The following is a 12,930-nucleotide window of genomic DNA, read 5'->3' on the forward strand; positions in this document are numbered from 1 at the left end:
GAAGGTCAAGACAAATGAGAGCAATGTATTATTTGATCTGACAATGCCTCAGGTTGACCACATGCAGCATGGGGATGACAATCACATCTACCTCGCAAGACTGCTGTCATAATTAAGTGGGTAATGCTTGTGAAGCATCCGGAATGGCACAGGGCACATGGCACATTCAAGATGGCAAACTGCCCCATGAGTGCGAAGAATGACCAGGAGGTCTAAGTTCCCTGAGTGTTTTGAAGGGCTCTCATGGCCTCTGACCTACTCCCTGGGTACCCAACCCAGCCACTTGGCCATTCCTTCCTCTGGAGAGTCTGTGGCTGTGGCAGGGACAGCCTGGCTGCAGTCGGACACGCCCTTGTCTTGGGGTCCAGGAGGTGGAGCTGAAGGCATAGCTCCCCCAAACCAGTGTGAGACTTAGGTCTGTCGGTGATGCCCTTCCAGCCTGTACCCTCTTCAGGAACATAAAGCCAGCGATAAATTCCACTTCACTCCAAAACACTAGAAATAGCCTTTTTAGGCTTTTTCTGCCCAACCCTGGGGGCAGAAGTACAATGCAGGGTAATCTCATGTGAGGGAATACTCTGTAGCCCTCTTAACAGTACCAAAGAATTTCTAATGACACAGCAAAGCAGCTTATGAAGCATTTACGCTCCGTGAGCTGCCTTCTTTGGAAGGTGTGTACGTAAGCGGGTGGGAAAATCTGGATGCAGATACGAAGCTACAGCCCAGTGGTTACCCCCAAGAGTAGAACCACAGATGATTTTAATTTCCTTTTTTCCCTTATCTATGCTTTCTAAATTTCTACAATGAACATTTATTACATTTTTAATAAGATGAAAACAGAAGTGATCATTAAGAAAATTAGTGGCCCGATTAAGCCCCATTCGATGTCCCCATTTCCATGTAATAACTGGGGTCACCGGATTTAATTATTCCTTCCCGGGCCAATCGGGGACAGCACATCAGCTCGTTCCAGGGCCTGTAATCCTGGTTTTCTTGAATAATAAATTATTATGCAAATCTGGTCGGTTTAGTCATTCTTGTTCTGGAAGCGAATCTCAATGCACTGTTGCCCCGTGTTTTCCACTGCACTGCCAGCTCCTCTCCGCGGAGCAAGCACGGAACTAGAGATTAATGGGCCTTAGAGGCTCCGGGTGACTAAGGACTCTGGAAAGGCCAGGATTTTGCTAACTGCCCTGGACACTGCCTTCCTCTTGTCTAAGGACGTGTGCCTTCCCACCTGGGTCCGCCGTTCACTCTGCCAAGCTGGAGTCCAAAACTAGAAGACACTTGGAATTCTGCTTGGAAATGGGGGATGGTCTCCCTGCAAAAACCCACATGCAAACTCCAACTCCTCGAGTCACGGCAAAGGCCAAGTGTTCATCTGGGGTGGGTGACAGGCAGATGGAGCGAGTGGCTTTGCTCTGCTGCTACTGAATGAGCCCAATCTGAGGGCCCAGGTGGCAAAGCCAGGACACTAACTAGGCCTCCAGAAGGAGGCTGTGAGTTTGGGGTTTCTTCCTGAACACAGGCTTGAGGAATCTTGTCCGCCGTGCAGGGTAGGGAGGCGCTGTGGAGCAGAGGCAAACTTCAGAGAGGAGCCCATGTGGGCAGCAAGGACCCCACGTGAGAGGTGGTGGACATGCCCTCACCTGGTCAGGTTTCCGGGTTTCTCGGGGGACAGACGCCTGTCAACACCTGGCCAACCTCAGCCCTGAGGACACCTGGGTGCAGTGAGCCCACCATGGACTCGGGGCCAGGTTAAGACTGGGGCTGTACTGGCACACACCCAGTGGCCATGTCCCCAGAAGACACTCACCCCAAAGAAGCCCCATTTGTCACCTTCTCTCCATCTCCATGGTCCCACCCAAATCTAGGCCTCACTGTCACCAAATCACTAATACACGGGGGCCACCTACCTAGTTGCCTGGCTCCTTTGAGCCTCTTATATAGGCTCTCACCTCCTCAGCCGGCTCCTACAGGCACGTCCCACCATTCAGACCATGGATGTCAGCTCTGTCCTTCCTGCTAACCCTCGAGAGCCATATGCCCCAGCTATGCGTTAACATACATTAATTAGCACTGATTAGTGATGATTAATGACACGCAGTAATTATACATATTCATATAAACTAACAGGACACACTATACTTTGTTCTAATGTTCATGGATGCTATAAATCTCATGACCACTAAGACACTCGGACACTGTGTGGTTTTGCTGTCTTTCCCCAAGACACAGCTCCCCTCTGAAGAACTAGAACGGGAACTGCATTTCTTAGGATCCTCCAAGGAAGCATCAAGTAAACCAAGCAAGAAGAGCAGCCTGAGGAGGAGAGAGCAGGGAAGGGAAACGGGGTGCCCTCCTGGCCGGGAACCCGAACACTGCCACACCAAGGAGGTGTGAGTAGTGGGAGACGCAGGGCTCTGGGCTCTGCTGTCAGCTATTCCTGCGTCACACACCTTGGTGATTGCAGGGACAAGTGACCTGGGTCCTGACTCACTGGCTGCAGCCCCCACTCATCAATTTGTTTCCCCATGGAAACCAGGGTCAATGCTGCCAGGCTCCCTATTTCTAACAAGAACCCCCAAGTCATATTTTCATTAGCCACCTCCTGATTTTTAAATAATGAATTCTATTCTTAAGACACTTGTGGGCCACACAAACACGCCCACGGGTAAGGCGCTGCCAAGCCACCAGTGGGGCCCTCTGACGTCACTCTCCTTGGCCTCTGTCACCTCGTCTTGGAAGTGGGATCAATGTTTGTCTTCAGGGATCATGGTCAGGCAAGCGCTCCAAATATTTTCACAACCACTGCCTTATTTTTAAGTGTGAGAGGAAAGAAGCGCCTGGCCAAGGATGGCTCAGATTTGAGGACTGTGATGCCAGGAGCACTGAGGTCACCTGTTCTTCTCCACCCATCCCACATGCCTCACCCTTGGTGGGACAGGGATCTAACCAGTGCTCTAGATCCCTTGCCACACAGAGCCCCTTATCCTGCCTGCGGGTATCCAGGATGAGGGCCCTCAGAGAGCAGCGTGGTGTGTGTTCACTTGTCCGTCATTGGTGGACACCCAGGGCTGGCACTGAGGGGGCTGCTCCAAGTGAGGGACCGGAAGAGGCTCTGAGGCCGGGGTTCTCCTGCCTACTTGCTTAGCAGACCTCTACTAAACTTTAGTCCCTCACAGGCACCCCTAGGGTGTTTGAGCTGTCACCACCCCCAGCTTAGACAGCGGTGTAGCCAAGCTCTTTAAGACAGCTCACTTGTGTTATGATAATTAAATTTACTTCGAAAGTAGAGCGCTGCCCTAGCTGGAGACCAGCACCTTCTCTGGAATGAGAAGGAACGCAATCGGAATACATGCCTGTTGGATTCTGGAACCCCCAGTGGCCTGCTCAAGATGAAAAAGCAGGTGCCCAGGCACTCGTGTGGATTTTTGTTCTTGATCTTGGACTAGACAGTGGGAAGGAGAGCTGAGGAAGGGCTCAGCTATTTGCCACCTTCTCTGGTGCACTGCTGGCACCAGATTGTCCTTCCGGATGGTCTGGGGTGGGCTACGTCCTTCCTCCCGGATGACCCTAAATGCCTCCAGTGACTTGAGCATTTTTGGTTATTGGAGAGCCAGCACCTGGAGACAGGGACCCACTGCAGCCACCCACTGTGCCGTCTCTGGGTCTGGAACTGCCTTCCCAAGGAGTCTGCCTCTGACCAATTACACAGGGTGCCCCCCCGGGGGGGCCCTCAGGCAGCTGCCCACCCTGGGCTACCCCAATGACAGTCTTTATTCCTGGAAGCTAGCCGGCCAATTAGTCCTGGATCCTAGCTAGATCATTGAGTGCCCGGGACTTTGGTCCTGTGGAGCGGTTCTCCTTTGTTCACGCACCGACCACAGCTGTGTCCAACCTGGACGGAGCTACGGGGGTGTCTTTCAGCCAGAGGCTGCCTGGATCCTCTCCGTGTTATGTGACTTCTTTTCCTTTTTAAGCGATTCCAAGTACAGAGCAGTTAATTGTGTCATTTATTCTTTGCATCCATAATTGTGCACGATAGCAATTTAATTATCGGCGGCCCGAGCTGAAGGCGCCGCATGCCTGATTTCAAGCTGAATAGAGGTAGATAACGTCCCGAGCCTCTTTAAAGGCAGTGAATGGCCGTTACCAAGCAGCCAGGAGCCCGGCTATAAATAAATCTCTGTCGGCCACAGCAGCTGTACCGAAGGCCACACGTGCTTCGTGAAGTGGATCAAGTGGTTCTGAACGGGGAGAGTTAATGGAACCCTTCCGACAGGAAGCTCTGGGAACCTTGCGGCAACTTTTCCCCCTTCCAACAACGTTTCTGGGCTCACGCCTAACAGCGGGATGCACACCTTGGAGGTTAAAGGGACTACTATGGCTGGATGGCTAGGGGACAGAGCTCTGAGCTGGGAGCAGAGATTCGCAAGCCACCCCCAACCCAGGGCCTGTTTCTCTGCTTGCAGAAGGGGTGTTAGAAGTGGGTTGGATCTCCAGTTCTTTAAACTTAGGCTCTTCTCTACACCACCATTGTGGCTCAGTGTGGCTTCAATGTCTCTCTCCCATTTCACGCTCAGGAGGGTGGCGTTGCTGAACCCTGACCCTGAGGCAGCCCTGGGCTCCCCACCACCAGGCCTTCAAAGGCTGCATCCTGCTCTGGGTCACAGCCATGCAGATAGCTCCTAGCTAGGGCCTCCATTTCCAAACCTGCCCAGCTGGCTCTGCTAAGCCAAGGGCCCAGCCAGGGGCTGCTATCTCAAGCAGAAGGTTGGGTTCTTGGTCAAAATATCCAACTGGATGTAGGGCAGACTCTGCCCAGAGAGTGTGCATCTCCAAGGGATGCCTGCAGCCTGGCCCAGGGCCAGCCCCTCTCCTGCTGCTCCCTGTAGACCAGGGCTTTTTCACAAGCATGAACTCACCTGGGACCCACTGCAGCCACCCACTGTGACCTCTCTGGGAAGGCAGTTTCCAAAGGGTCCGCCTCTGACCAATGACACCAGACCAGCAGGGACAGTGGGGCCCAGTGTTGGCTGAGGCCTCCCATTGGCTTGTCCGGCACAGGTTGCTCTGGTCAAGGAGGCTCTGGCCTGCCCCCGAAACCCTCGTGCCACACATACACCTACTGGCAGGGACACAGCTTAGGCTCTGTTTTGACCTCTTTCTCTTATTCACTCGCTGAGGTCTCTCAACAACCCCATGATACAGGTTTCACGGGTCCACGCCCGTCATCAAAATCTCTGAGGACAGAAGTACTCATAGATTTCAAAGATTTCAAAAATTTCAGATGACAAAAGGCGCAGGTAATGTGTACATCCCACATATTATGTAACGGCCCAAATGGGTCTGGGCAGAACTCCGTAATTAAACACACTCCTATTTCCTCAGAGGAACATGTGAATATTCGCTCCAAGTGAGAAAAATAAGGATTTATAAATAGCTTTGTCAATTTAGGTTTTGCTCCCATATAAGTTCAGGTTGAGTCAGATTTTGCTGAACAAGTTATGTTTGGATTTCAGATTTGCAAGCCAGAGATGATAGGTACTAGGTTACACCATCTTTATGTTCCATGTGAGAACCCAGAGCATAGAGGTTAATCCACTTGCCCAGACTCACACCACACACAGATGAATCAGTCAACCTTCCAGTACCAATTAGGTCCTACATGGTGACTGGGCAGGACCAGCTTGGCCAGGGCAGTCCAGGCGTGAGTGGCAGAAACACAGACAGCCCACCAGAGACAATGGGCAAGGACACATTCCCAGTCACACCACCAAGCATCCCGCCAGGATGGGATCCCCAGGCACAGGCTCAGTCCACTGTGGTCAGGCAGCCTAGGCACCACTGCCCAGGGCAGTCAGACTACTGTGGGTAGGCGGCGCCTCAAAGACAGGCCCCTGGGGAGACAGAGAGAGGAGGACACTGAGGGTGGGCAACATGCCTGTGAGCCCCAGAGGTCTGTCTTCTCACTCTAGCTGCTCCCTGAGCTGCTGGGCCCTGTCCTCTGCACAGTGGGTGTCCAGGGAGAGCTGCAGGCTGTTTGTTCCCTGAGGGATATGGCGAGCTTGGCCAGCCCTTGAATCCCAAAAGCCCTTCCTCCACCCCAGACCCTGCACTTGAGAGTGGTGACCCTCCAAGCACGCAGTGCAAAAAAAAAAAAAAAAAAAAACTAGTTCATATTTACAAGCTTGGTCATATGCATCATCTTATTAGAACAAATGCAATGTACCTGAGTAGCCACAAGCCCATTTGACAGATGGGGAGACTGAGGCAAAGAGAGGTGCCACAGACAGCAGCAGCGCAGGTTCCTTTAACATTGTACTTCCCTAAAAACATTTCTAATTTTAATATGTTCTCATTTTCCCAGAAGCCCCAGCCCTCCAGATCCCTGTCTATGACAAGTGCCTGTACTTCATTTAAGCCCTGGGTCAGACATCTTTTCTTATGGAACATGCTCCATGCCCTCCTTCTAGATGGAGGTCACCTAGATTTTATGTGAATGGTGCTCAAAGCATTCATGCCTCCTCATTGTGTGTTCGTGTCCTGCTTGCCCCCGGACGTCTTGGGTCAGCAGCATCAATCCTGCTGAGGTTCGTTCATCCTCAACCCGCTACCCAGAAAGTGGCCTGACATCCAGGAGATGGTCAAGAAAATCTTCTGAGTGGATGAACCAGTGAGTCAACGCCCTGGATACTGGCCTCGTCTATTATCAAGAGTGAAAGGGGCACCCTGGCCGTGGCTGTCCACGGGATGGTCTGTGTTGTACGCATGGCAGGAGGGAGGCTGAGCTTCTCACGGGGAAGGCCGAGGCAGGATGGGGGTCTGGGAGGTGCAGCCAGTTAAGAGGAAACACCAGCTTCTTCCTGTTCGCTCCCCTTCCCAAGGGTGAGCAATCACAGGCTAGAGAGAGGCTACACAGCAAGTAGATGCCCAGCAGACACCTCAGTACTGGGCAGAGCGAGCCAAACACAGTCCTTAAAGAGCTCTGGAAAACCCACTTGTCAGCTGCACTCCCCTGTGTCAGCAGCTGGACCGAGCCCCAGGGCATCAGCGTTGCTTAGGGGAATGCCAAGAAGACAGTGTCTCGGACTGTCTGCTCCACAGCACAGGGTGGGGGCCTACACTCGCCTTAACCCCGACTGGCCTCCCTCCACCCCTTCCCGCGGTGTGAACTCAGCCCAGCTTCCTGCAAAGCCCCCAGACTGTTCCCTCCACCCCAGGGCCTCAGCCCATCCCTCACTGCCTCTTGGAAGCCACGGTGACTAATGAGGATCTTCACAAATGATCGCCTACAGGCCTGAGAACAATGGCCCCAAACCTCCGTGCTCAGAAACTGCTGCTGACACATTTCCCTGAAATCAGTAATTGGATGCCTTTTTTTGTCCAATTCAGCAGATCCCAAAGTACTCGGTGATATTGCCTCTGAATTACTAAGCGCATGGGCCTCCACCCTAGCAGAGCTGAGCCCTGGTCACTCCCTGTGCATGGAAACGGCAGGGGCAGGAGCAGGGCAGAGCGGGTCTCTGAGCTCTGCCCGCTGTCTTCCTGCTGTGCCGAGGGAGGCGCCCCAGTCAGCAGGGGTGCCTGCTCCTTCCTCGCCCCTGCAGAACGCGACAGCACCTCTGCCTCCCTCACTGGCCTTGCTCAGAGGTATCCCTCCCCTCCTTTACAGGCCTCGCAAGCTTGTCCCTCTAGAAGGCTGCCCTCATAAATCACTCCAGGAGGTAATGTTCCAGCAAGGAGCCATGGTTTCCCAGTTCTCCTCCACAGGAAAGCCAGCCCCCACCCAGCAGACCCTACCCCATTGAGAAGCACAGTGAGGGCACCTACCGACACTGGTTATCTTCTGAGCACTCAGGTCGCGCAGCAGGGCTTCGATCGCAGGGTTGTGTCTGGAGTAGAGCTCGTACCGGTTAATGCCGATGTGGAACTTAAGCCAGTTGGGGTAGGAGTCCACTGCCGCCTCCCCCGTGGGCAAGAATTCTTCATTTTCAGTGCCTTCACGTGGCCTACAGAAAATGAAGGTGACCCGGAATCAGCAGGGAAAGAACAGGGTGGTAAAATCTGGATGAATAAGAGGGAGTTGGTGCCAATGCCAAGGTTTTAACTTTGGATCTAAACAAATGCAGATTTATTCAAAGATGCCTCTGCTCAGACAGGACCCTGCGGACACCCTGTACTTTTTCCGCGGCTGTTGTTCTACTAACTAATAACATATCTAAACTGTAATTCTTACTTACCCTCGGGAGACGCCCAGACAGCTATAACTAAATCAAGACTGAGCCCAGAACATCAGTGCCAGGCCCTACCGCGTCTGTCCTGGGGTCACGAAAACAGCCCAACAAGTGTTATGTCAGCTTGGGGTAGGGGAGGCTGTCACTTCTTCCTGGGGGCAGACAAGCAAGCCATCTTTGACCACGAGCTGTGTGCACATCACAGACACGCCCCGCCTGTCAGAAACCTTCCCTGGACGCTCTGTTTTGGTTCCAACAACCAAGCGTAGAAATGATGCAAGAAGCTAAATTTGATTTTAACGAGAGCAGTCTTGGGTGGGGAGAGAGGAAAGAGTCAGGCACTCACTCCAGCTGAGGCCCAAAGTGAGGACCTGCCGCCCACGTGGCCCCTCCTCACATCTCTGGAGTTGAGGGGCCAGTCTGGGGGAGGACAGAGCCTATTTGCGGCTGGGCTGGAGGGAAAGTGGAACCTGTCTTAACTCTAATTCACCTACGGATGAGGCCCTTCTGGCCCCGGGTCCTGTCCTCCAGAGGCCACATCACTGACCCCCAGCCCTGGGCTGTCTCTCCTGGGAAGAGCCCCAGGCCTAGGTCACTGCTCTGATTCTCAAGTTTCTAAGCATTTCCTTGAACCTGGCCAGCAGACAAAGCTCAGAGGCCACCAAGCACCTTGGTGTATTTAGACAGAAAAGCCTGGGCCTGGTCAAATTTCAGGGTAGAAAGGATTTTTATAAGATGTTTTGGAAAGCTGGCCTTCCCCCTGAGTTCCTTGGGTAACCTTTTGCAGGTAGGTATTTATTCTGGCCTTGCTGCTAGTTAATATTTCACTACTCTGGGCTGTAGCATCCGTTTATTCTGATCTGTGTGGCCGAGGAGGGCGTGGGGTGGGGGTGGGGGATCCTGTTTAAACCAGGACAGTTTAAAGCGATGCTCCTGAGGATGCTTCTCACCTTTTATGAAGCTGTCACCCAACGCAGCTGGCACCGTTCCAAGGGCAGCTGCTGTCTGCACCCCGGCTGGGAGAGCCCTTTTGTTATGCCTCATTGGGGCCAGCACGCCCCTCTGCTAATTTTGTTCTCAGCGGCTGGCTTACAAGGCTCATTAGGCTTTTGCAGACTTTCCTGACGTGTCCACTAGAGAAATGTCGCCGAGAATCTAAAATCTTAGCAGCCAGCAGCTCCCCAGGGAAAGGTAAGGGGCAGTCTCTGTCTCTCATTCGCTTCCTTGCCAGCTTGGGCATGCATTGCCTGACTTAGTTTCTAGAGCCAGTGACCAGGACTTTGCAGGCCAGCAACTGCTCTGCTATAGAGTCAGCACTGACCCTCCCTTGACTCCACAGGGAGCAGCTCCCAAACCACCCAGAGGCCCTTCTCAAGGAGGCAGTCACTCCAGAGACAAAGGCACTGCCCTGAGTAGGAGGCACCATGCTGCCCCGCCCCACAGAGCTCTCCTTGCCAGGGTGGGGACTCTGCCACAGGGGTCCATGCCCCCTGGGGGTTCCTGAGCCCCTACGCCTCTTTAAACAATGCCTGGATGTGCAAGGGCATCTGCGGGAAAGGGGAGCACAGGCTGATGGCTGCTTGAGGGTTCCGGGCCTGCAGGCACCCACCCTGAGCGGCCTCCGGCCTCACTCACCAGTCAGGATTCTCAGCGGCCGCCTTGGGGTTGAACCTGATGTCACTGTTCACATTGAAGAGGACGTCGTCCTCGGTGAGCGGTGGAACGGACACCTGGTAGAGCGGGTGTTCGAACAGCTTCGCCAGGAGAGAGCTGTCCCCGCTCGGGCCAGGGGGCGGCACCGACCGGCGCGGCCCGGGGTCTCGGAGCAGTGGCCGGTGCGCGGGATCGCGGGGCCGGGGCCGGCCGGGATCCTGCCCCTGCAAGGCGCCTTCGGCCGGGTCGGCCGCGGCCGGCAGTTTCTCCAGCGAGTGGGACGTGAGGTTGGAGGAAGGGTCGGAGCTAAAGTCCTGCAGGATACGCAGCGTGTGTTTGTTGGGCCAGCCCCCGTCGCCCGCCGCGGAAGCGGGCTCCCCCGGGCGTCCCCGCGCCTTGGCCCAGCCCGGCGCAGCCGCCTCCACCGCGGGCTGCGCGCACGAGCACCCGGGCTCCCCCGAGGGCCGCACGGCGCGCCGCTCCAGCTTGGGCAGCAAGTCCAGCACGATGTGCAGCGCGCAGGCCACCAGGAACACCATCAGGATGAGCACGCGGAACCTGCGCACCAGGATCATCTTCATGGCCGCGCGGGCGAGCGCCGCCTGGGACTCCGGGAGCCCTCCCGGGGCGCGCTCCGCCCGGCCCCGGCTAGTCTTGGCTTGGCACGAACGCACTGCCGAGGCACAGGTCAAGGTCCATCTGGCGGCGGCCGGCTACCAGCTCCAGGGCTGTCCCCCGGCGCGCACCACGTGTGGGGCGCCCACCGCCGAAGAGCCCGCTCGCCGGGCCATCTCGGGGGCCGTTCCCCCTCGCCTCCCCGGAGCGGCCGCGCCCTCGGCGGCCGGGCCCAGCGGCCCTCGTCCGCGGAGCTGGGTGCGCAGCCCGGCGAGGCCGCACGCACGCAGCGGCCGGCTTGGGGTCTCTGCGCTCATCCGGCGCGCGGGGGCCCGACGCTGCGGCCCATCTAGGCCAGGGCGCGGCGGCCTGGGGGTGGCGGTGAGATGGCTCCGCGCAGTCCCCTCCGCCGCTCCGTGGGCCGGCCCGGCCGAGAGGGGGCGGCTCCTCCGGGCAGGGCTGGTCTCCCTCCCGCGGCGGCCCGGAGGCGGGGACCTGGGGGGGGAGCCGGGCGCAGGACGGCGGGGACCGGGCGGGGGCGGGCACAGGGCGGGGGGCGCGCGGGGCGGCCGGGGAGTCCCCAGGCAGGTGCAGCGGCCGTCCCCCGAGCGCAGCGCCCGCCCGGCGGAGCCTCTCGGCGCCCCGCGCCCGGGCCGGCAGATATCCGAGAGCCGCGGAGCCGCCCCCCGCGTCAGCGCCCGCAGATTGGCGGAGACGCCGCCCCGCGAGTCACGGCCAGACCCGAGCCGACTCCGCTCCCTCTTTCTCCTCCCCTCGGCCGCGCCCCGCGCCGCCTCTGCAGCTCCGGGCCCGCGAAGGAGAGGGCGCCTCCTTCCCGCGGCTGCCGAGCGAAGACGGAGAGACCCGAGAGACGAAGGCCGGGGGGCGCGGGCGCAGCGGGCCGGCTCCTGCGGGAGGGGAGCGGGCGCGGGCGCTGGGGGGCGGGGGTGCCCCCGGGCCGGGCCGCCGCTCGCGGGACCTCGCCTGCCCGGGCCGGCGGCCGCCAGCTGCAGCCGCGCGGCTCCTCCCCAGATGAGCCGAGGGCCAGAGCCCAGGCCAAGTCCCTCCCCGGAGCCGCGGGGCGTCTGCGCCGCCGGACGAGCTCCCCGCCGGGCGGCGACCTGGTGCCCCCCGCCCCCGCCCCGGGAGGCCCCCGCGCGCCCCGCTGCCGGCCGGGGAGGAGGGGGAGCCCCGGCGCCGCCGCGAAAGAAACGCGAGGAGCTCGGTATTCGGCCCAATAGCAAATCCGGAGGGGATGCCGGAGCTGCCCCTGCGCCCGGCCGGGCCTCACCCCACCCCAAGGGGACACGCCTGCGCCTTAACTCTGGTGGCGCGGGCGCCCCCGTGCAAGGATTCGCCTGGCACTGAGAGATACCTGGCGTTTGCAGAGGCCGCACCTCCCTGGCTGGTGTGTGTGCGCCGTTTGCTTCCTACGCGCAGAATCACCCACCCATACCCAGGGGCGGGCCACTTCTACGTGGCCTCTTCTGGGCCCCCAGTGGGGAATATTCATGTGAATGTCTAAAGTCCTGGTGAGAAGTGTAAGTGACCCTGGCCGGGGAAGGCAGTCCAAACACATCCGCAGCCAAGCAAACAGGCTGTCTGCCCCATGCCCTCAAGGCACTGTGAATTTTCAGCCTCTCTGTGGAGAAGCAGTCTCTGGTGGGGAGCCTGGCGGGGTGCCCCCACTGTCTGGTGCACTTGCAGTGCTGCCTGGGCATCTCCCTGCCCTCTCTGGACTTCAGTTTCCCCTTACCTGCATTCACAGCACTTCTGCGTCTGGCCCAGGGCCCAACATGCAGTAGGCACCCACTAGCTGCTTGTGGTGAAGAAGAGGAGTCCCCGCCCAGCTGGTCAGTGAAGTAAGTGAAAAGGTCACTCAGCCCTTCTGGAGCTGGAAATGGAAGTTGGACGGGCAGAGTGTGAGCGTGGATCTGATCTGGAGATGGAGCTCCCCCTCCTTCCCACACTGACGGCGCCATTTGTGTGCCAAAGAGGTCACTTTGGGCAAGGTTACCCAGAGAGGCCGAGGAGACGGCGTCCACGCTGAGATGGAGGCTCCCTTTCACGAAGGGAGCAGGACCCTGAGCTCCACACGTCTTCCTTGGCCTTGGGATTCTGTAGCCTCTGGCTGCTTCAGCGGTCCCCTGGTCCATGTCCTCAGGGTGGCTGTGGGGTGGCCTGACCCCATGAACCGTAGACATCATGTAGAGGGGAGCTTATTTTCATGCCCCTCCCCTGCTAAATTCTTTGGGGAGCTTAGTTGGACTTCTGTTCACCACTGGATGGCTCCCTTGCATAGTCCTTGGTTCATTTCAACTATCACCTTGAAGAAGCATTATCTCGCTGACCACATGGTTTCAAAGTATCCTCACCCCCTTCCCTCAATGTCCCACCATTCTATTTTCCCAACAACACCCAC

At 57.4% G+C, this 12,930-nt stretch overlaps 1 protein-coding gene across 1 annotated transcript in view; it reads right to left on the minus strand.

The window, feature by feature from the left end:
- The window catches only part of FAM20C (FAM20C golgi associated secretory pathway kinase), a 48,806-nt gene extending 38,185 nt beyond the window's left edge, over positions 1-10,621 (minus strand). The window contains exons 1-2 of the mRNA XM_038539722.1: positions 9,876-10,621; positions 7,837-8,015 (exon numbers count right to left, since the gene is read on the minus strand). Coding sequence (XP_038395650.1) covers positions 7,837-8,015; positions 9,876-10,474 — 778 coding nt within the window. The 5' untranslated portion in view covers positions 10,475-10,621. The remainder of the gene's footprint in view (positions 1-7,836; positions 8,016-9,875) is intronic.
- Positions 10,622-12,930: the final 2,309 nt, after the last annotated feature.

This window comes from Canis lupus, chromosome 6 (assembly GCF_011100685.1).
Source record: "Canis lupus familiaris isolate Mischka breed German Shepherd chromosome 6, alternate assembly UU_Cfam_GSD_1.0, whole genome shotgun sequence".
NCBI classification, from domain to species: Eukaryota; Metazoa; Chordata; class Mammalia; order Carnivora; family Canidae; genus Canis; species Canis lupus.